The sequence below is a fragment of the Perognathus longimembris genome, chromosome 28, assembly GCF_023159225.1.
Source record: "Perognathus longimembris pacificus isolate PPM17 chromosome 28, ASM2315922v1, whole genome shotgun sequence".
In the NCBI taxonomy this organism is placed as follows: domain Eukaryota; kingdom Metazoa; phylum Chordata; class Mammalia; order Rodentia; family Heteromyidae; genus Perognathus; species Perognathus longimembris.
In genome coordinates, this window is record NC_063188.1 from 71,342,800 (window position 1) to 71,366,906 (window position 24,107).

A 24,107-nucleotide genomic window follows, 5' to 3' on the forward strand; every position below is an offset into this window, starting at 1 on the left:
TGAGAATGGCTTCCAGCATCAGACCACTCAAAGATTGAAGACCGACCTCAGGGCTACATGTTCACCTCTACCCAGCCCTTTGGGCTACTGAGGTGAATAGTGATATCACCTATCACTTCCTAGATTCCAAGTCTGTTAATACTCCCATCCTCACACTTTTCTGCCCCCTCCCCCAACTTCCCTGTATACCTGTCAATACCTCCAAATAGACATGTGAGGAAAAGGAGGAGCAAAGAAGTTCTATACTTTGCTGGAGACCAGGTAGATGGCATAGCAGAACGTCTTCACCAATCATACGCCACATCTGAATGTCAATCAACATGGTTCACACCCACACCTAGCAGCAGTGCTCACCCCCCTCCCTCCCATCTCGTTTCCATATAATGCCCATACCACAAGGAGATCATTGAAGAGGAAGACCTCCCGCTGATGCAACCCTAGCCTCTGGGGGCGGTTTGGATCTGGCACCTCATAGAGCTGGCAGCAGCATACCAGTCGTCGGTGCGGAAGAGAGAGGACCTGGATAGGCATGGAGAAATAGGGATTGGCAAGACCAACCCATCAGCTTAACATGTTTTTTATGGTCTTAGCACTTGAACTCAAGGCCTGAGCTCTGTCCCTGAGCCTCTCTGCACTCCATAACTTGAGCCACAGCACCACCTCCAGCTTTTTCAGTTTATTTGGTACTGAGAAATACCCAGGGATTCATGCATGCTAGGCAAGCACTCTACCATTAAGCCACATTCTCAGACCCCCACTTAACCTTTGACCACAAGGCAAATATGTGTCACTCTCACACAAAACGTATAAGCAACTAAGGCTTAAGGGTTTTTTTCAGTTTTCTCGCCTCTATACCTCTAGGGCCCTCTGTCTGCAATGCCTTTCCTGCCAAGCTCTGCATGGCTATATCCACCCCTCCTCTGCCAAATGCCAATTTCAAAGTTATCTCTTCCAAGAAGCCTTCCCTGAATTCTCAAGGTTGAAAATTGTCCCTCCCCACTTTCTGTTCTCTTAAACTAGACTAGCAGGAAGAAGTATTATTTGTGTTTTTGTCTGTCCTTAGGTGCCTCTAAGGCTAGAGACTGTCTGATTTATATCATATCTTTTATCTCTGGGGCCCAGTAAAATCCTGGGCTCTATGGAAAGGCATCTATAAATGTTTGTTGACAAAAAAGCACTCTTGCTTTGCTTCTCAGCTAATATCAGCTTGTTTCCTCACTTGGATTGGGCAGGCAAAATGAGATGAGAAGGTGGCTAATATTAATAGAGAATCTTTCATGGAACTTGCAATGTTCTAGATGCATTTGCACAAAGTATCTCCCATAATCTGTGCCATGACTACTATGATAAGGAAGGCCTTAATCACTTACTCCGTTTTTCAGGTACAGGGAACCTGAGTTCGGAGAGTGGCAGTGACTTACCACACAGTGGTAGAGGGCAGACCAGAATGTTGGCCCCTCTGCAGTTTCCTATGGCACTTACCGGTTTCTTGCCAACAATCATGCGCTCCACAGCCTGCACTTGGGACACATGGTCATCATTGGTCCGCAATTCACGTCCCTGGATGCGCTGGTAGATACCCACCAGGAGGTCCCGGGGGATATCTTCACCATTGTCAACCCCTATGTTGGGGGAATAATACAATGATAAATCACATAAACATGAGGAATGGGTGGAGGGATTCTGCCCAATACCACATGCCCTGGCATGGACCATGATTCTAGTTATGCCCAAGGGGCAGTGGCTATGCTTGGTCCCTCAGTCAAGATTGGCCCTTCAATAAATCAGCCAGTTACTTTCTTTCCCAGGGTGGGGATTTTATCAAAACAACCTAAAACATAATATAGTTAGGACAATCAGGTACTCATTTTGCCTTCTTTATTTGTTTGTTTTTTGCCAGTCCTGGGGCTTGAACTCAGGGCCTGAGCACTGCCCCTGGCTTCTTTTTTCTCAAGGCTAGCACTCTACCACTTGAGCCATAGCACCACTTCTGACTTTTTTTTGATATATGGTGTGCTGAGGAACTGAACCCTGGGCTTCATGTATACGAAGAGAGCACTTTACCACTAGGCCATATTCCCAGCCCCTCATTTTGCCTTCTTACTTATTTTGTTTTTTGTTTTTTGGGGTTTTTTTTGCCAGTCCTGGGCTTGGACTCAGGGCATGAGAACCGTCCCTGGCTTCTTTTTGCTCAAGGCTCGCACTCTGCCACTTGAGCCACAGCGCCACTTCTGGCCATTTTGTATATATGTGGTACTGGGGAATCGAACCCAGGGCTTCATGTATACAAGGCAAGCACTCTTGCCACTAGGCCATATTCCCAGCCCTCGCCTTCTTATTTAACAAAAATAATGTTTTGTATTGTTCATAGGGATTGAATTCAGGACCTCATACTCTTGCTTTGCTTTTGTGTTCAAGGCTGGCTCTCTGCCACTTAAGCCACAGCTCCATTTCCAGCATTTTGCCAGTTAATCTAAGATAAAGTCTCTTGGAGGGCTGGGAATGTGGCTTAGTGGTAGAGTGCTTGCCTAGCATGCATGAAGCCCTGGGTTGGATTCCTCAGTACCACATAAACAGAAAAAACCAGAAGTGGCACCATGGTTCAAGTGGCAGAGTGCTAGTCTTGAGCAAAAGAAGCTCAGGGACAGTGCCCAGGCCGTGAGTTCAAGCCCAGGACCAGCAGAAAAGTCTCTTGGCTCTGAACTCCGGCAACAACAAATGCTGAAGGGGGTGCGGGGAAAGAGGAATCCTTCTCCATTGTTGGTGGGAGTGCAAATTAGTACAACCACTTTGGAGAACAGTATGGAGGGTTCTCAAAAAGCTCAATATAGACCTACCCTATGACCCGGCCATACCACTCCTAGGCATCTATCCTAAACAGCAAACCCCAAGATATCAAAAAGACATTTGAACTTCCATGTTTATCGCGGCACAATTCACAATAGCCAAAATATGGAAACAACCCAGATGCCCCTCCACAGACGGATGGATCCAAAAAATATGGTACTTATACACAATGGAATACTACATAGCGATTAGGAATGGTGAAATATTGTTATTCGCAGGGAAATGGTCAGAACTCGAACAAATAATGTTGAGTGAGACAAGCCTAGAACACAGAAAACAAAGGGGCATGATCTCCCTGATATATGACTGTTAACAAAGGGAGACGGAGAGACAGTAGAGACCAAGTCTGTGAATACTGTATATGTTCTTGATACATTGTATATTGTATATATGTCTACCTGACCTAGAGAAGGGATAGAAAAACAGGACGTAAAATATCACAAGAAATGTACACACTGCCCTACTATGTAACTGTACCCTTTTTGCACAACACCTTGTCAAAAAATTTGTGTTCAATTAATAAACAAAAAAAAGTCTCTTGGATTAGTCTGCTTACTCTGGCTTCAGACTAAGCAGATCCTCAGATCTCAACCTCCTGAGTAGCTAAGATTACAGGGATGAACAACCAGTACCCAGCTTAGTATGATCTTAATCGTTTGAAAAGCTATACATGCATGGAGAAAAGGCTAGAACATGCCAAAATACTACGCATGGTTGCCTCTTGGAGAAGAATTTGGGGTCATTAAAAGAAATTTACTGCCAGGCGACAATGACTCACGTTTATAAACCTAGCTATTAAGGAGGCTGAGACTTGAGGATCCTGGTTCAAAGCAGCAAAGGTAGAAAAATCCAAAACTCTGTTTAAAATACCAGCAAAAAAAAAAAATAACCAGCAAAAAAGCAGAGCTGGAGGTACAGTTCCAGGGGAGCATCAGCAAAGCCAGCAAGCCCAGCAACAGTAAGGCCATGAGTTCAAACTTAGTACTGGCAAAAAAAGAAAGGAGAGATGGGAGGTATTTACTAACTTTCTATATTTTATTATTTTGAGGGAGCAACATTGTGGTTTGAACTCAGGGTCTCGTATTTGCTAGGCAAGTACTCTACTACTTGAGCTATGCCGTCAGCCTTAAATTTCTGTATTAAAAGTTAGGGAGGCAGTGCTGAGCATACAGCACAGGGTCACATATGCATATGGAAAACATACTTGCAGGGTTCAAGTGCTTGTGTGTGCGCACGCGCACACACACACACACACACACACACACACACACAATTATGTCCCAGTTGCCCTAAATTTCTGAAATAAGCATGCATTATTTTCATTCATTTAGTGCTAATTTATTCAGTAGAGGGGGGGAAAGATATACAAGTCCAAAGTCTGTCTGTCAGTCTGTCTCTCTCTCTTACTTACACAAACACACACACACACACACACACACACATAATTATCCTTCTGAATCCATGGGAGATTAGTGAATCTCCCATTGACACCAAAATCTGAGGATGCTCAAACCCCTTACATAAAATGAAGTAGCACTGGCATATAACCTACAGATATCCTTCTGTATTATTTAAATCATATCTACTATAATATTAATGCTATTTAAATTGTTATGCTATTTATTTAGGGCATAATAACAAGAAAAAAGTTGTACATATTCAGTACAGACAGACCTTTGTTAATTTTTTGCTGGTTCTGGGCTTGACTCAGCACCTGGGCACTGTTCTCAAGCACTAGCTTGAGACTATATATACTACTTCAGCCACAGCTCTGCATCTGACTTTTTTTTTGGTGATTAATTGGAGATAAGAGTCTCATGGACTTTCCTGCCCAGGCTAGCTTTGAACTGTGATCCTCAGATTTCAGCCTCCTGAGTTGCTAGGATTACAGACATAAGCCACTGGCGCTTGGCTTGTTCATATATATATATATATATATATATATATATATATATATATATGCATGAGTTGAACAGATCCCACATATATGGAGGGCTAATTGTAAATACACATACACATACAAATAAATATATAGAGGGGTGGGGTGGGGGAGAGAAAATGAAATGAATGAATAACAGCAAGATTTTAGAGACAGCTCCAGATGGGCCACTGATCTAACTCCCTCCTCCCAAGTCTATCATCTTCTACTCCTACCTGTCTGCTGAGTGAAACCCACTCACTCTTCTCTCTAGACCTTCTGCTAGAGAAAATGATTTCTCCTTTAGAAATACCTCACCCACCTCCTCCTTTGACAGGTGCTAAAGGAACATTTTCCCCCACAATGCCCTTTTTATCTTAGCCACCAGAGAGCTTAAAGCCTCCAACTGTAAATCCTGATGGTCAGCAATTTTGTATTGTATTTTTCTTCTTTCTCCTCAATTCTTTTTCTCTCTTTCATTTCTGTTGAAATAATCTTAACATCTGTGCCATTTTTAGTAGGTTACTCTTTGGTGAGAGGCAGAGCTTGACATCAATAGACTAAACTAAGAGAAAAAAATCAAAGTGACAATTTTTATCTGGCATTGAGGCCCTCAGCAAGTGGTTCCATTTGACCTTCCCAACTGATCTTCTAACCCCAGCCTAAATGTTCTCTAAACAACCTCACATTACCTTCCCTCTGGACTTTTGTTGCTATTATTCCAGCTAGGAAAGCACCTCTGGTCAGCTTACCCATGCCCTCAGGGCTCTTTTTTTTTTTTTTGGCAGTCCTGGGGCTTGGACTCAGGGCCTGAGCACTGTCCCTGGCTTCTTCTTCCTCAAAGTTAGCACTTTACCTCTAGAACCACAGCACCACTTCCCACTTCCCACTTTTTCTGTTCCCTGAGCTTTTTCTGTTCCCTGAGGAACCCAGGAAGCCAGGGGTGAAGTGGGTTCTTCCTCTTCAGAGGTTTGACCTTACTTACACCCCTCTGACATTCTGGCTATTCTGGCGGTACAAGGCAGACTCTCCCATAAGCTGGGAGTTCTCTCAGAGCATTGTCCAAGGCACCTATCATAGGAGCTGGCACACATTAAGTACACAGTAAGTGTCCACAGGCTGGGTGGTTAAGCAAATAATTTCATGCATGCATGAAATGATTCAGTGAATCCTTATGGACATAAATAAGAAAAAGAATGAAAGAAGGGGTTACCTATCAAATTCATTGCCATAATTCTAGGACCTCGATGACTGGTACATGTTAGACATCTGGTAAATATTCAGTGTATGGATGAGCAAATGTCTTAATTTTTTTCAGTGATAGTGACCAAACCCAGGGCCTTGTATGTGCTAGGCCAGCATTCTACCTGTGAGTGACACCCCCTGTCTCACAAATAACTATTTGAGTGAATTTATAAATGAATGTCTTGGGGATATCCAGCTTTGGGAGGAAGTGATAGCATCCTAGGTTAATTCAAATAAGCCAATGGGAAATTCTAGTCACCTCTTAAGTTCTTGATGAAGTCATCTAGTTTCATCTTGCGTTCAGCCTTGACACTGGGACTGTACATGTCAGTGTTGAGGAGAATGATGGCAAAAGCCAGGATGAAGATTGTGTCTGGGTTCCGGAACTGGCGCACAAGGGCTGGGTTACAGACACAGTACCGCTGGCTGCAGGGCAAGAGGGGTCAAATACAGATTCAAGTACCAGCAATTTCCATCTGTCCATCACCCGGTGTAGTGCAACCAACCATTTATTTCAGGAAATACTCCCTTACCACTCTGTGTCGGTTCTCTTTAGTTTCCCCAAGATTCACAGGTAAAAATCATAATCATTACCACTTCGGAGCTTTCCCAGTTGAATTGTATACAGTGTCTCATAGGATCCCATTATAATGCTGCAAAATACCTATTTTTTCCTTCTTTTTTGTGTGTTCTACTACTGAGCGACATCTTTAGTTCTCAAGGTATCTACTAGCAGTACCAGTTTACAGATGAAATCACTAAGGCTCAAAGTAGAGAGGTAACTTGCCCAAGGTAATATAACTGGTGAGTGGTGAAGCCAGGATGAAAACCCAGAACTTTCTCACTGCAAAGTAGATACTTCTGGTACTATGGAGGTTGGTGACAGGGGAATTCTCAGCAACATCTTTGTTTCTCCTCTAAATATTCAGAGGTAAAGCAGGATCTAGACTAGGTCTGTCTGATCTTCAAAGCATTTTCTGTAGAGCATAATGATTAGGATGGACCATGGACTCAAGACATACTTGAGTTCAAATTCTGGTTCTGCCTCTTATTCACTGTGACCCTGGGAAAGTTACCTAATGTCTTTGAACTTCAGATCTGTCACCTGAAAGTAGGAATAATAGAAGCACCTATCTTGTATTTGAGTATTTAGCAAAAGAAATAATGTAATATGCCCAGCTGAGCACCTAGTACTTAATAAATATTCCATAAATGTTAGCATTTTTCTTCTTCTGTATTAGGGATAGAACCCAGGAAGTTACACATGCTATAAGCAAGTACTCTACCACTGAGTTATACCCCCAGCCCTGTGGATGCTAGCTTTTATTGTTGATATTGTGCTCAGTTGTTAAATGCCCAGCCCAGATGCTGCACCTAGCTACTTTATGTCCATTACCTCTGATCTTCACAAACTGCCTTGCAAGACAGGATGTATCATTTCTATTTTACAGTAAGAAAAGTATGAAGCACAAAGAAGTGACCTGTTGACATGGGCCCCCAAAATAAAGGGATGGTTTCAGGAGTAAAGAAGCAGGCACACCTGAAAGCTTCGATGAGTCGCTCCACTTTCTGGGCCTCACCCTGTACCCGGATATGGGACTGGAATTTCCGGAGTGCATCATCCAAATCCATAGAAGAAAAATCCATCTCATCTACTACACAACTGAAGAGCAAAAAAGGAGGCATGGCATTCAATTCCTCTGCAGAAACTTCTGACCCACCCTGACCGGTTCAAATGGCCTGACTTCCCACTGGTAAGATTTTCAAAACCAGGGCCTATGGCTCAAACAAGCACATATGAGGATAGAGTATTAGAAACTATCCCTCAAAATAAGTCAAGATGGGTGATCATATAGTATCCTTTCCAGCAGTCCATTCATTTCAGAGATGGGAACACTCAGGCCCAAAACAGGCTATAGAATGAGCAGGCCCTGCCCAGAGGCAGCCAGGAGACTTTAGGAATAGAATCAGGAGAGATCAGACCTCTTTGGGACAGAAGGGTATGAAAGCAGGAAATTCTGTTTGTCCTGTCCTTTTATATGAGCAGAAAAGACAGGCTTCCCCTTCTTCCCTCCTGCCTTCCTTCAGAAATCCCTGGTCTGCATGCCCAGGGTTGGGATCCTCACTCTAATACATCTCTGTTGAACTGCTTCTGCCGGTTCCCTAGGAATTCCCCTATCATTTGTCGGCTCAGGCCTTTCCGCTCCAGGATGAAGTGAGCCACTCCCACCGGTGTGTCAGATAGGAAACCTCGCTCGATCAAGTACTGGATACCCTTCTCTGGCTTCCTGTAGAAAGAGAGGAGGTAGGTGAGATGACTGTCTTCCTGGAACTGTGCCCTCTGTCCCATTTCTAGAATTAATTTCAGGCCCCCCCTACTCATGGTTTTAGAGAATCAAGGTTCTTGGATCTATATGGTCCAATCCATTCCTGGAATATGAGAAAACTAAGACCCAGGGAGAAGCTACTGGCCCATTTCACAAAACTTCAAAATTCCAAGGTATCTTCACTCCAACTTCCTCTTTCACTTGAGCCACACAACATCAGTATCTGATTAGAGACTACTCTCTGCCTGGACTTTTGCTATTCCCAGCAAGCCCCAAGGTCACCTTTCTGAGTCTCCAACCCTCAGGGTAGAAGTGAAGAGGTTACTTTTGTGTGTGTAAACTGGTACTGGGGCTTGAACTCAGGCTTTTGCTTAGATTTTTTTTGGTGCAAGACTGGGACTTGAACTCAGTATCTGATGCTTGTTTTTGCTCACTGGCTGGTGCTCTACAACCCGAGCCACACCTCCAACCCCTTGCTTAGCTTTTTCAGTCAAGACTGGCACTCTACCACTTGAAACACATCTCCACTTTTGGCATTTTGCTGAGTAATTGAAAAAAAGAGTCTTGGGTTTTTCTGCCCAGGTTGGCTTCAAATCACAGATCTCAGCCTCCTGAGTAGTTAGGATGACAGGCATGAGTCCCTAGCACCTGGTTGTGAAGAGGTTACTTTATTCCATGTTCTGCCCAGTATCTCTGTGTATATCTATATAAAAGAGACTCCTTAAGCCAAACTCTAGATTGTAACTATCCTGTATTTAGAGCCCCAGAGACTTCAGACCCCATGAAGTTAAAATTTGGGAGAGATTGGCATTATAGAAGTCTCAGATCCCTAATTGTATGATTTTTGAGCAATCCCTTTACTACTCTGGTCACAGTTCCTTATTTACAAAATTGAGACATTACTACTACTTTGCCAAGTAATTGTGAGAACTGAATATAGGTGGCAGTGTTTAATCAACTATGGAGATGTAAGGCATTACATCTAATGTCTCCCATTACATCTAATGTTTTCTAATTACATCTAATGTTTTCTAATTATTTCCTAATCAAATGCCACAATCTCATGCTACTCCTAAGTACCTGGCAAAAGACCAGACACCTAGAAAGAGCTCAAATGCAGTCACTGAGTAGTCCAACACAGCACCCTGCCCCTTAACATTTCGAACACACCAATAGATGAAAAAGTTGCAGTTTAAGGAGTACATGCTCAGGAATATGCAGTGAGTGGCTGAAAGGACACTAGAGGTCTTGGTCTCCTGCTTCTTAGAATAGGGTTCTATATACTCACAGATCATCTCCCCTCTGAAAAAGGGAAGTAGAGGAGAAAAGACCCAGAATACATTTAATGGGAATGCCTTGTCCAGACAGGAGCAGTTAGTTGGTTTTGGTTTTTTTTTTTTTGGCCAGTCCTGGGCCTTGGACTCCGGGCCTGAGCACTGTCCCTGGCTTCTTCCCGCTCAAGGCTAGCACTCCGCCACTTGAGCCACAGCGCCGCTTCTGGCCGTTTTCTGTATATGTGGTGCTGGGGAATCGAACCTAGAGCCTCGTGTATCTGAGGCAGGCACTCTTGCCACTAGGCTATATCCCCAGCCCAGGAGCAGTTAGTTGGAAATAACAGCAGTCCTAACCTAGGATAGGACCCTAGTCCAGGTGTGTTCAGGGGTCTCTAACTCTTCTATCCTGCTTTGTTTTGTTTTGGAGACAGAGTCTCACTGTGTCTTCCAAGTGCTAGGATTACAAGTATGCACTACCATGCTCAACTTCTGCCACCTTGAGCAACTGGAGAAAAAACACCATTCTACCAAATGAGAGAATAGATGGCAGAACCAGAGTCACTAAGGACAAGGTACCCGAGCAGAACAGGAAGGGGTGAGGAGACTAGGATGGGAAACACATACTTATTGAAGAGGTTCAAGCCAATTCTGTAATGCCGTCTCTGTACCACATCGTTGTTGAAGGCTGGTGAATCCCAGCTGTGCCTGGTCTCACGCTGGTAGGTCTGTTTGCACAGGCCAGTGGCTGGAGGCTCCCTCAGGCTGTCCCGAGAAGAGGAGCCAGAGCTGCAGTTGATGGTCTCATTGGAATTGCTAGAACTCTCCAAGCTCTCATTATCTCCACCATCAGAGTTTTCACCTGCTGCCTCACACTTCCCCAACCTCCGACCCCCCACCACACCACTGGGCCCAGTGCCACTGTTGGGGGCTGGTGGCAGGGGCCCTGGTGGGGCTGGAGCTGGGCCCTCAGGGGCTGGGTAGTGACGATGTGGGATGGGGGCCCTGCCTGGTGGCCCTTTGTGCTTTAGGGTCCCATGGGGGCTGCAGCCGTCAGCCTCATATACTAGCTGGCGGTGGACAGAGCCGCGGTCTGAGCGGTCACTCAGGTCCACGGAGCTGTCACTAGGAGGCTCAATGGTAAGCAGGGGAAGGTGAGCGGCTCGCAGCCGGAAATCCCGGCACTCCAAACACCCAGGACCCCTACGAGTGCCTTCCTCACGGCCACCATCTTCCCGAGTCCCTGATGGCACTGATGGAGGAACTGGTGGGAGCGGGGCTGGTGCCCAGAACTCAGGTCGGCTCTGGGGTGGAGGCTCTGCACTAGGAAGTCGCTCAGGGGATGGTGGGGGAACTGGGTCATCCAGGTAGAGTGGAAGATCACTGAAAGATGTGGCTGAGCTGTCTTCTTGCTGTTCCTTTGATTCTCGCTTCTCCAGTTGACAGGAGCCTGCTTCTTCAGACATTGACCCAGATGGGTGGCAGTTTAGGGCCTCATCGATAGATTCAGCCAGTGACTTCACCTACACAAGAGGGAGGGGGAGGGAAGGGGGGAGAGGGGGGAGAGGAATGGAAGATTAGTGGGAAGGAGGAAAGTGAAGGGGGGAATCTTCCTGGTGGGTCAGTCAAGATGCTCCATCCCCCGACCCCTGATAAGTCCTTTATGATTTATCTCAGAGCTCCTAGGTAACCATCGTGAGCTCACAGGAACTGAAAGGAAAAGCCATATACTATTTCCTCTCTGATTTAAGTCATATTTTTGCTGCATCTGCCATGCCCCCAAGGGAATCCCAAAAGTTTCAGCTCCCAGATCTCTCTATGTGTTTACATCTTGAAAATGCTTAATATTTAGTTTTGTGAATGTGGCCTATGCCTAGGAAAACTCTGCATCCTTGTAGTATTTAGCTTCCAAGATGGTCCTTAATGATCCTGCCTACCTGTATCCATATTCTTGGGTAGCACATGATGTCAGACTCTATCTATGTAATGGTCAAAGCACATGGTAGAAGTGCAGCTATATCATTTCTGGGATTAGACTAGCTTCTGCCTTGAGCACTCTTTGTGGTTTGTACTTCCTCAGATCTCTCCTCTGGCAGAAGCCATGCTGTGAGCATTTCTAGGGAGAGATCTACATAGCAAGATACTAAATTGTAACAATAGCTGAGTGAACAAACATGGGATCAGACCAGTCAGCTCCAGCCCAGTCTTCAGATACTGTAGTCCTACCCCTACAGCTTAATGATTTCCCCCCACCCCCTCACCCATCCCCTCACCCTGCCAGAGAGAACTTTGGTCAGAACCATTCAACTGGGGCTGGGAATGTAGCTTAGCAGTAGAGTGCTTGCCTAGCACGCATGAAGCCCTGGGTTCGATTCCTCAGTACCACATACACAGAAAAAGCCAGAAGTGGCATTGTATCTCAAATGGAAGAGTGCTAGCCTTGAGCAAAAGAAGCTCAGGGGCAGTGCCCAGGCCCTGAGTTCAAGCCCCAGGACTGGTTTAAAAAAAAAAAAAGAACCATTCAACCAGGCCCCTCCCAGCTTGTTCCCCTTCAAAAACTACAGGAAGTAATATGTTTGTTGTTTTAACTCCATGTTGAAAGAGTGTGGTGCTGCTACTGGGGCTTGAACTTCTGGACTATGTGCTATCCCTGAGCTTTTCTGCTTAAAGCTAAAACTTGAGCCTTAGCTCCACTTTTTGATGATTGACTGGAGATAACACTTTCATAGACTTTGCTGCCCAGGCTGTCTTTGAATCAAAATCATCAGATCTCAGCTTCCTTAGTAGCCAGGATTACAAGCATAAGCCACTAGTGTCCAGCTCAAAGGACAGTATTTGTGCTTAATGGGTTTTTTTCAGTTGTGGGGCTTGAACACTGGGCCTGGGCATTGCCCCCTGAGCTCTTCAGCTCAGGGCTAGCACTCTACCACTTCAGTCACAGCTCTATTGGATTTTTTTCTGGTGGTTAATTGGAGATAAGAGTCTCAGCCAGCTCAGACTGGCTTTGAACATGATCCTCAGATCTCAGTCTCCTTAGTAGCTAGGATTACAGGCGGGAGCCACTGGCACCCCACAAAGGACAGTTTTAAGCTATTAAATTTGAGCGTTTCTTTTACAATAGACAACTAGTACACTTTCCCATCAGAGCTGTATAAGCATTAAGATTTGGTAGCAGGCCTTATTCCTTTCTCTCTTCCACCAGATGGTGACTACTTATTCCTTATACTTCCCTCCGTGGATGGGCGCAGGCCCAGTTTCTCTCTCTTTTTATTTTGGTTCCAGTACTAGGTCTTGAATTCAGGGCCTAGGTGCTATTGCTTTGTTTTTTCCTTCAAGGATGGCACTCTATCACTGGAGCCACAGCTCTACTGGATTTTTTTTGCTAGTCAATCATCAGATTTCAGCCTCTTGAGTGGCTGGGATTTTAGGTTGAGCCACTGGCACCCAGCTGAGGTTCTCTCTTTATAGTTCAGCTCAATGTACTGCCTCATACAGAAGAGATATTTACTTACATGTGTCATATGAGTGAACAGATGAATGATTCAGGTTTTTCTCTTCAACATTTCTTTCCTTCCATCTCTGTGTGTGTGTGTGTGTGTGTGTGTGTGTGTGTGTGTGTGTGTGAATGTGTATGGGAGTGGGTGTACTGTACTGGGGGCTTGAACTCAGGGCCTTGAACTATTTTTTTTTCCAGAGCTGAGGACCGAACTCGGGGCCTTGAGCTCGCCAGGCAGGCACTCTTCTGTTGAGCCAGATCCCTAGCGGCCTTGAACTATTGTTTGGAGGTTCTGTTCAAGGCTAGTACCTTATCACTTGGGCCATACTTCTATGTCTTGTCTTTTTAGATGCCCCCCCACACTCTGTAGGTCCCTGTAGGTCAGGGGCTTGAACTCAGGGCCTAGGTGCTGTCCCTGAGCTCTTTTGCTCAAGGCTAGTACTCCATTACTTTGAGCCACAGCTCCACTTTCAGTTCTCTGGTGGTTAATTGGAGATAAGAGTCTCACAGACTTTCCTACACTGGCTGGCTCTGAACTATGATCCTCATGTCTCAGCCTCCTGATTAGCTAGAATTAAAGGCATGAGCCACAGTGCCTGGCTAGAACCCAGTTATTTTTTCTGAAGTGCCAGACTTTGAAGTCAGGCCCCATTTTACCACGTGAACCCCATTTTACCACGTGAACCCCATTTTAGAATCAAACCCTGAGCCAATCAGATTTGTACCTGTGTCCTAATCTTGCTTGCTTGAACAGCTGATTGTTGTAACCTTGTTCTTTGCCTTTATAAGCCCTGTGTAATCACAGCTCCCGGCTCCCTCCTAACCTCCGCTGTGTTGGTGGGTAGGACGAGGCCCGAGTTGCAGCTCGCTTAAATAAAGCCTTGCCTTGCTTTTGCATTTCGGAATGTCTGAGTCTCGGTGGTCTTCTTGGTGGTGGTCTTGTGACTTGGCACAACATTTTCCTCATAAAGTTTTATTTGCTCATTTGATACTTCATCAATATCTACCAAGATCCTCCTTGGTTTTAGGAAGAAAACACATACTTAGCAGCTACCAGGTAGATGGTACTTTTGTAAATATTACCTTATTGAGCTGGATCTTCAAAACACCTCTAAAAGCTGGGACCCAATCAATTACCAAAAAGCTGGAACTGGAGCTGTGGCTCAAGTGTTGGAGCACTAGCCTTGAGCAAAAAGAAGCTCAGGTACAGTGCCCAGGCCCTGAGTTCAGGCCCCAGTACTGGAATAAGAAAACAAACTCTTAAATAAAGCTTTCTCTTTATTTTGCTGATCATGTGCCACTGAGGTACAACACAGATCACACAGCTGGGAAAATGGCGGAACTGGGATTTTCATCCTACTCCCTCCCTGTCAATTACATTCTCATCATTCCATTTTTGCTGATGCCTAGGCGAGCAATGCCTTCCCTATCTCTTCTTAATCTTCTCAATCTGGTAAGGTCCAGTTCCAATGGTGTTTTCTCTAAGAATCTTCTCTAGTCTTCCCATAATCCTTTCTCATGACTCTGAGCACTATTTTAGGAGCTAGTAATGCTCACATATGTGGTTTCCTACCAGACTGAGAAATTGTTGATAACACATACAAGAGCTAGTACCTTAGACTCAGTTTCTACCTCTATAAATGGAGACAATAATCTCCACCTCCAGGAGTGTTTATTTGTTTGGGTACTTTTTTTTTGGCAGTACTAGAGCTTGAACTAAGGGCTCTGTACTTGAAAGGCAAGTGTTTTACCACTTGAGCCCCTCCTTCAGCCCCTCATAGGTCAATTATAAAGCATACATAGCACCTGACAACCACTAGGTGTTTTTTTAATTACCTACTAGTTTATTTTTTAATCTTATATTTTTTGTAGGTTCTTACTATGTCACCCAGGATGGTCTGGAACTCTTGATCCTCCTCCTGTCTCAGACTCCCAAGTATTGGGATTATAGATGTGTGCCATTACACTTAGCTTAATTAAGCCTTTATTTGATAGTAAAGTTTGAAACAATGAGAACTCTTATTTTCTTATTTGTTCTAGTCATGCATATTTTAAACTGCTTGTCTTACAATGTAATTACTTTTTAGTTTTGTTGGTGGTGGTGATGGTGTGTGTGTGTGTGTGTGTGTGTGTGTGCGCGCGTGTGTGTGTGTGCGCGCACGTGTGTGTGTGTGTGTGTGTGTGTGTGTGTGTGTGTGTTTTTGCTGGGACCAAACCCCCAGGTAAGCACTGCTGAGCTACATCCCAACCCTTTGTTTTTTTTTGAGACAGGATTTTTTATGTGCCAGTAATGGGGCTTGAACACAAGACTGGGCACTGTCGCTTAGTTTTTTCACTCAAGGCTGGTATTTTGCCAACTGGGCCACAGCTCTACTTTTGGCTTTGTGCTGGTTAGTGGAAAATCAAAGTCTCCTTGACATTTCTGTCTGTGCTGGCTTCAAACTAGGATCCTCAGATCTTAGCCTATTGCGTATTTTATTTTATTTTTATTTATTTATTTATTTATTTTTGGCCAGTCCTGGACCTTGGACTCAGGGCCTGAGCACTGTCCCTGGCTTCTTCCCGCTCAAGGCTAGCACTCCGCCACTTGAGCCACAGCGCCGCTTCTGGCCGTTTTTCTGTATATGTGGTGCTGGGGAATCGAACCTAGGGCCTCGTGTATCCGAGGCAGGCACTCTTGCCACTAGGCTATATCCCCAGCCCCCTATTGCGTATTTTAGAACCACAGGCATGAGCTACCAGCATCTGGCTTGAGACAGGATTTCTCTTTATAGTCTAGACTTGGCCTCGAACTTGCAATCCTCATGCCTCAGCATCCCAAGTGCTGGGATTACAGGCATGCCACCATGCCTAGCTGTAATTTCTTGTATATATACTGGTCCTGGGGCTTGTATTCAGGGCCTAGACACTGTTCCAGAGCTTTTGTGCTCAAGGTTAGCATGCTACAACTCTACTTCTGATTTTTTTTGTGGTTAATTGGAGGTAAGAGTCTCATGGACTTTCCTGCCTGGGCTGGCTTTGAACCATGATTTTCAGAACACCTGAGTAGCTAGGATTACAGGCATGGGTTACCAGCACCTGGCTTGCTATAACTTTGTTTTTTGGTCTTACCAATTGTCTCTCATTATCACCATCTCAACTCAGATCATAGTGATTTGTTGCTATTAAATGCTCACAGTAAAACTTTTTTTTTTTTTTTTTTTTTGGCCAGTCCTGGGCCTTGGACTCAGGGCCTGAGCACTGTCCCTGGCTTCTTCCCGCTCAAGGCTAGCACTCTGCCACTTGAGCCACAGCGCCGCTTCTGGCCGTTTTCTGTATATGTGGTGCTGGGGAATCGAACCTAGGGCCTCGTGTATCCGAGGCAGGCACTCTTGCCACTAGGCTATATCCCCAGCCCCAAGTAAAACTTTTTTTTCCAGCTTGAAATATAGGTAAAAAGCAATAGGAACCGACAGTGGCGGGGAATGGGGAAGAAAGGCCCTTTGCAGGGATCCTGACCTGTTTGGAGAAGGAGTCCTCAAGCTCTGTGATGTCATTAGAAAACTCTCCAGATGTGGTGACAGAGCTTCCACCTCCATCGATGCCCCCACCACAGGAGCCTCCATAGGGGAGTCCCCGTTCAAGCCGGTGACTACGGGCCCCAGCCATGGCACCCTCGTCCAGCGAGGCAGGCTTGCCCTCGAAGTACGCAGGGTTCTGTGCCTTCTCATACTCCTCAAAGGAGAACTGCATTCGCATGTTGGACAGGATGATGCGACGGGACATGCGGCTCTCAGAAGCCGAGCTGCGCAGCCGCTCAAAGTTCTTATTCATGCGGTACTGGCGGAAGGCTGTTTGGATGGTCCTGGCAGCCCTGCGGCTCAGGAAGGAGCCCCCATACTTCCTCTCCAGCATTTCTACCTGTCAGGGGATGGTTGAAGGGAACAAGGTCAGGAAGCTGCTAGAGCTTCATTGTTCTGGACCCCCATCCACAGCCCCAGTCAAGTCATAGTTAACTGCTGACAGCTACCCCAGGCTGTTCAGATAGTGCTGGCTACATGAGACTGAACTTGATTTTCTGTTTGTTTGTTTTTTAATTCAGAAGAAGTACACATTGATTATTCAGAAATAGAAAAAAAAAGAAAGGCAAAAGCAAAAAAAAGCAAGAAAGGCAGAAGTAAAATGGAGAGCAAGAAGCTGCAGAAAAGAGAAAACAAGAGGGAGAGGCAGGAGAGAGGGAGGGAAAGAGAAAGTATAAAGGGAGGAAGGGAAGGAAGGATGGAGGAATAAAGGAAGGAAGGGAGAAAGGTTAAAGGAAGGGAGGAAGGAAGGAAGAAAGGAAGGAAGGAAGGAAGGAAGGAAGGAAGGAAGGAAGGAAGGAAGGAAGGAAGGAAGGAAGGAAGGGAAGAAGGAAGACAGGCTAGTTCACCTGAAGTCCAAATACCTAGGCATGATCATAATTTACATTTTGTTATTGTATCTTTAACAGTTTCTTGTTTCCTGAATGTAGTATCTTGTCCATCCCCCTCCCCACTTCTTTTTGTTTGTGAGATTGTATCATCATTGTGAAGTTTTCAACTGGTGTGTGTGTGTGTGTGTGTGTGTGTGTGTGTGTGTGTGCTTCCCCCGTTAGACTGCGTGTCTCACTCTTCTTTCCATATCTAGGATCCATATCTAAGACATGGAGCACAATTATGTTTCCTGAGTGAATCCAAGACTTAGTGGCTACTAAGTGGTGAATGCATCCCTTGTAGGGTGAGAACCAGGGTCCTTGGACCAATCTTATCCAACTTCAGCTTCACCCTCCCACCCTGGATACCACCCACAAGCCATCTGAATCCCTCCCTTGGCTCGCTCTTGTGCCCCCTGCCCCCTATTCCCTATCAGACAGCTGTGTCTCCCAGCACCTTCTTGTCCTGCAGGTCTGTGGAGAGTTCATAGCTGTCCGACAAGGCCTTGGAGCGCTTTATCTCCTCCTCCTCCTGCTTCCTCAGGGCCACACTGGCTGGTTGGAGGCGTGCTCGCTGAGCCCAGGGAAGGCCCACCCCAGCAGGGGGGCCTCCCATGTGGCTGCTGGTGGGGGGCAGCTGGCTCAGTCGGTAGGGGGGGTGGCTCCCAGGGCTATCAACCGCTGTGCTCAGGTCACTGCCTGGGGCATCACCCTCCACACTGTGGGGATGAGATAAGATGAACCAGGATGTGGCAACAGGAGAGAGGCCTGCTGGGCCTGAATGAGAGTTAGTGGACCAGACCCCTGACCCCCATCCCATCCTCCCATGCTTCCTCATAGCTCTAGAGACCCCTGTACTTAGAGGCCCTTGAACTGTCTCCTTGCTGCCCACACTGTCCCTTCTCTTCATGCCCCCTTGCTTCCACAGCCCTCTCCTCATTCCTTCCCAGCCCCTCTCCTAGAGCATCATCCCCAGGCACCTTTCTCTCAAGGCTGTCTTCTCAGTATTGTCCCCAGCCTTACCCTCAGCCCAATCTTCTCCCGTCTTTTCTCCCTAACAGCTCCACCTTCAAACCTTGCCCTGCATGGGGCTGTTTGTGTCCCCCTCCCCACAAAGACTATCCCTTCCCCCTCCTAACCCTGTCTCCAATGCTGTGCACAGTTATTTCCCTTCTAGTGTCAGCCCCAGCACCAGCCCAGGCAATTTCTCTTGAAATGCCATCCCCTCCCAGCCCTGTCTACTGGTGCCTGCACCTCTGCACCCTGCCCACCCAGCTTCCCCTCCTTCCACCCAGCCCTGCCCCTGCTGCCCGCCCCTGCCCTTAGCAGCCTGGAGTCCGGGCCTGGTCAGTTCCCAGAGTTCCCAGACTGCTGCTGCTGCTGCCGCCTCTGCTGCTGCTGCTGCTGCTGCTGCTGCTGCTGTTGCTGTTGCTGCTGCTGCGAGGGCAGGGCGAGGGCGCAGGCTCAGCGACAGTGGGAGGCGCCTCCCATCCAGCATCCTCACAGGTAAAGAGCTGCCCTGCGGGGCAGCTTCCTTTTCCTCCTCATGGCCTCCTCTGCTCAGCTGAGGGAGGAGGGCAGGGGGTCTCGAACCGAAGGGTGGCAGGAGCTGGGCCCTGGGTTTTTCCTGCCCCGGTTACCCAGAGCTGTTGTTCTGCCAGACCTGCTCCCACGGTGCCATGGCAACCATGCTGCCAGGGAACCCAGGTGGCGTGGCGACAGAGCCCAGGCGCCTTGAGCAGATCAGGCATGGTGAGGAGCTGCAGAGGTAGGGGAAACCCAGGAAAGGAGGCGCAGACAGGCAGGGCATTGAGGAGGGTGGGGGGGAATGAGGGGGCTGGGACTCAAAGACTGGTCTAAGCTTGAGGGGACACAAAGTTGAGAGACTCTTGGCTAGTGAAAAGATAAAGGGGGCTACTCCTCAGCCCCTGCTTGGCAGAAGCCAGGACACAGGGCAAACTGGGGCAGGGGAGGGGGCTCTCTATTCACATAGGAGCTTGCACGGCTTGAGGCCTGCCAGCCTGGCAGCAGAAGTACTTTGTGCTAGAGGCCATGAGTAGTGGGGGTGGAGGCTGCAGCCATGAGGTAGGCCTGGACTGAAGTGGAGTTGAGCTCCATCGTGGTAGGAATGCCCACCCACTGCTCATCCTCCACCCTCCCACATGCTAGTTTGCAACACTGCCCAGGACAAAGCAGAAATATATTCCAAATTCCCTCCCTCCACTGATCACACCCATCCCAGCTCAACCCTAGATAGAAGACATTTTTATCCTTTCCCTCAGGATTACAGGATCTTGCCCACCAACCTCTCAAATCTAGCCCCTTCTAGGAAAAAAAAGCTTCCATCAACTGTTTCCTCTCCTCATGAACCATCCAGGGCACAAGAGATAACCTAGACTCCTTACTCTGGTATTGAAGTCCTCCTCCAAGATAAAATGAACAATGCTTCCAGAATACTGAATAGTTAGGTACCATGCTTACCACTTCACACCTAATGATGTGGTTGCTCTTCCAAACAACTCCATGAGGTAGCTTTTGTTATTTGATCTTTATAAGGCCCAGGAAGGTTCAGTAACATATTAGTGGTCACACAACTACCAAAGATCCAGCCAGGATTCCAATCTAGGCAGTCTGATTCCAGAGCCCACACTTTTTCCAACACTAAGTCACCAGTTCCTTATCCCATGCACTCTGTTTTTCCCAAATGTTCTCAGCTTCCCACCTCCAAAACTGCTCATATGCTACCTCCCACCTACAATGCAACCCCCATCATCACTGTCATGTGCAATCTGATGACCCTTCCATCCTAGTTCCGTTAAAATTTATGTCATAACACCACTACTAAGAAGCCCTCCTGAATTCTTCCACTACACAGAAATGACTGTGGAATCTGTTCAGAGCTCCCACACATGGCACATAGCTGTCCTTCTTTTTATGACATAGATTAGCTTTGGCAAAGCATGCCAGTTATTTGTGTGCATGAATCCCAGAATTCCAGCCCAGGAAGAGAATTGGGAATCTTCTAGCTACTCAGAGCCTGGGAATAGACCAGAGTTGGTAATCAACAAAAGCTTCTGGTGTGAGCAAGTGGGTGAATGTTCTTGGGTGGCTGCTCTAATAAAACTCTCACACAGACTCCAGTCTTGTCTTCCAATCTGTTCTCCATCCTATGGCCAGAAAGAGCATTCAAAAATGCAAATCTAACCATCTCACTGTCTCCCTGAAAAACTTTCCACAGCTGCCTGTAATCCACTTGACACACAATAACTACAACACTTTCTATGCACTAGGCACAAAGCTACGCACTAGAGCAACAACAAACAAGAACGATGAGCGAGTTCCGTGTTCTCTCAGGGTTTTGACATTGTTAGGGGAAGCAGATGATAAAGCAAGAAAACATAGCTATCATTTCAGATAGAGGTTAAGTGCCAGGAAGAAAAATGAAACGTGTTAAAAAAAAAAGGCACTATTGTCAGTGGGGCAGTCAGGGAAGGCCTTTTAGAGGAAATGATATATAAGCAAAGCACTGATGGAAGTGAAGGAGTGAATCATATGGTTGTCTAATGCAAAAGCAGTCCAGAGTATACAACTAGTGCAAAGGCCCCAAGAGAGATTTGTGTCTGCCATGTTGAAGAACTGTTAAGAGGCCAGTGTAGCCAGAACAAAATAATCAAGGGAGACTGATAGGTCGTAAGATCAAGGATAATGGGGAACAAGTCATGAAGGACACTGAACCTATGATAAAAACTTTTGCTATTAGAGATGAACAATAGAGGGAAGTGACTTCACCTGTTTCATAGGTATCATCATCAATAGGATAACCTACAGCTTCCTCACCATAGCCTCGAGGGGCTTTCCTGACCTGACCCCATTATCTCAATCTAGCAACCTCCTGCCTGTCTTCAGCATTTAGCCCAAGTATGCCCTTTCATACTCTCTTATCTCCCCCACCCAGGCTGGCTTCTGTGCTCTTGTAGGACTCTACAGTCACTTCTGTCCCTAAAGCAAGGGCATCAGTAAGTTCACTGAATTCCTGCAACTCATTGAGGCAGGCACCATCAGCCCCATTTTATAGGTGGGAACACTGAGGCATTGAGAAGTGATGTAAACTTACATGAAGTCACATAGCTATCAAGTAAGGAAGTCAGGATGCAAGCACAGAGCTCTGGCTGTCTCTTCATGCTATCATATTGCCTCTTTCATTCCTGCCCCTGGCTCTCTACTTTTTGGCGATTCTACCTCATGTTGGTTGCAAATGAAACAGTGACAGGAATGTGCTCAGTTGGCACAGCCTCACAGTGAAGGGCTTGACAAAAACAGGGGTGTGCCCAAGGGGTTGCTTTTGATATCATACTGCTGAAGAAACAGGAGCTAGAGGGTATGGAGTCCAAGTCAAGAGTCTCCCCCAAACACTTGGGAATGGGATGATCATATAGAAATCAATCTCTCTCTCTCTCTTTCTCTCTCTCTCTTTCACACACACACACACACACACACACACACACACTGTAGAGTAAGAATTTCATGTGTGCAGGGGCTGAACAAATGACAATTTCTTCTTTGGATGCCTGGATTTCAGAAAGGGCCTGGGAGACCCTTATTTCTCTGAACTCCTCCCAGAGAAGAACAAAGTATGTTTACCTGTTACACACACAAACACACACACACACACACACACACACACCAAACCAATGAACAAAAGCATACAACCCCAGCCACCTGGATCTAGACATGAATACATGCACACACGTGTGCTTGCTGCACACACACAAATACTCATGTGCACTGTCTGCTGGGCTATTGTGTAGGGGAAATGAGAGCATCCTTTGCAGAGGGGGAAACAAGCCATGTTACACAAATAACTGCAGTCCAAAGTGGAAAGTTATCAGGGCTGGAGAACAGAGGAAGTGCTGGGGGAGGGTGGGAGAGAGATCCTTTCTGCTTGGGGGCGGCTGAGCAGAATAAAAATAAACTCGCACTTACTGCGCACCTTCCCTGTGGCAGGCATTTTCCACACATTATTTTATCTGCATGGAAAATGTGAAGAAAAGAATTAGGATTCCTATTTTACAGAAGAAGAAAATGCCCCTCAGAGGGAAAATGACTGCCAAAGGTCTCAGTGCTAACAAGTGACAAACTGGGAATGCAGATCCCATGGCCTGGGCTGGTCCTAAGACTTCCTGGGGAGTTAGGGGGGGAGGAACTTGTGGACTGCATCTTGCTTAGGGAACAAGCAATGAAGGAGCCATGTGAGCCAAGGATCTAATGTGGCAGGAAGTGGGACAAGCCAATCCCTGTGGATTTGGGGCTAGCCTGCCCATGGTTGGGGGAGCACTGACCTTCCCTAGATGCTGCTCCTGATGGGAGGTCTTCTTTTTCTTCTTCCCTTTACTGGTACCGCCTCGAGCCAGGCAGCCAGCAGGGGATGAGACAGGATGCAGTTCCCATGGAAATGAATGGGGGCTGTTGCCATGGATACCATAAGATGAGGGCAAAAAGAAACAAGGAATGTTGAGGGCTATCCCCATGACAACTTAGGCTAGAAGAGGAGACTAGATATGCGAGAAAAACAAAACAAGACACACCTAGATGAGGGCCTTGGGCTTTGGGCTCTGGAGCAAGATCAGAGCCAATGGAGAGTAGCAGGGGTGCAGAAGGACAGTGGTCACCTTTCCCTCCTCTCATAGCTCTTTTGCAAGCTGTTTTTCTAGTCAATTCCAGTGCCACAGGGATTCTAATCTGAAACCCAGATTGGCTTGGTGAAAGAGTTGACAGGGGACCAGGAGATCAGGCTAAGGGACTGACTGGGTAAACAGTGGGCAAATGCAGGCTCTGGGAGCCCATTGACTTGGGTTGGAATCCTGCTTCTTTGCAGCTCTAAAAATAGTAGTTGTCATTTATTGAATGTCCTATTGACTGTCACTTGTGCCGGGCCTAGCAATTGTGCAAGGTCTAGGTTGTTTTCCTGGAAGGACATGACACAGATGAGAAAACTGAGGTACAGAGCTCAAAGTGGTGGAGCCAGGCCAACAAATGTGCTCCTGAACACAAGAGGCTAGAGGTGTTTCTCAATAGTAATGCATTTGCCTAGTATGAGTGAAGGTCTCAGTTATATCCCCAGCATCAGAAAAATAATGAAGTTTATCTGAACACAGAGTTAAATTCATGTTCTTCCTATCCTTTCTGGGGTAGAATCCTTGCATTCTCTGTCTCCTGATTCCTTCCCAGAGTGGCCAGACATTGGATAAACATTTGTGAAGTGAGCAAGTAAGTTAGTGGAGAAACTACACAGGAGGAAGCAAGAAAGACTGAAGTTAGATGGGAGAAACTCCTGACTTCAAGAGCAGTGACTCATGGGTTTGCTGACCAGGGACAGATAAAAACCAACTGAATTAGGGTGTATTTCACAAATCAGGCTCTAGGAGCCATCCAACCCCACAAATCCAAGCTGAGGTTCAAAGTTGAGTTTCCCTTAGTCCCCAGGGTAAGAATTCTCCACTTTCTAGGCCAGGGTCTCACTTTGAGCCTCACAACTGCACTCTCCCTGTCTCTTACCCTGTCTTTTAAGTTCCAA

At 46.4% G+C, this 24,107-nt stretch overlaps 1 protein-coding gene across 6 annotated transcripts in view; it reads right to left on the reverse strand.

Annotated features, from left to right (window-relative positions):
* Iqsec2 (IQ motif and Sec7 domain ArfGEF 2) overlaps positions 1-24,107 on the reverse strand; it is a 103,388-nt gene that overhangs the window by 10,895 nt on the left and 68,386 nt on the right. For all 6 annotated transcript variants that reach the window (XM_048336686.1, XM_048336685.1, XM_048336687.1 and 3 more), the window contains 8 exons: positions 17,991-18,252; positions 16,603-17,004; positions 10,236-11,131; positions 8,137-8,298; positions 7,551-7,673; positions 6,270-6,436; positions 1,483-1,622; positions 394-519 (listed from right to left, as the gene is read on the reverse strand). In XM_048336686.1, coding sequence (XP_048192643.1) covers positions 394-519; positions 1,483-1,622; positions 6,270-6,436; positions 7,551-7,673; positions 8,137-8,298; positions 10,236-11,131; positions 16,603-17,004; positions 17,991-18,252 — 2,278 coding nt within the window. The remainder of the gene's footprint in view (positions 1-393; positions 520-1,482; positions 1,623-6,269; positions 6,437-7,550; positions 7,674-8,136; positions 8,299-10,235; positions 11,132-16,602; positions 17,005-17,990; positions 18,253-24,107) is intronic.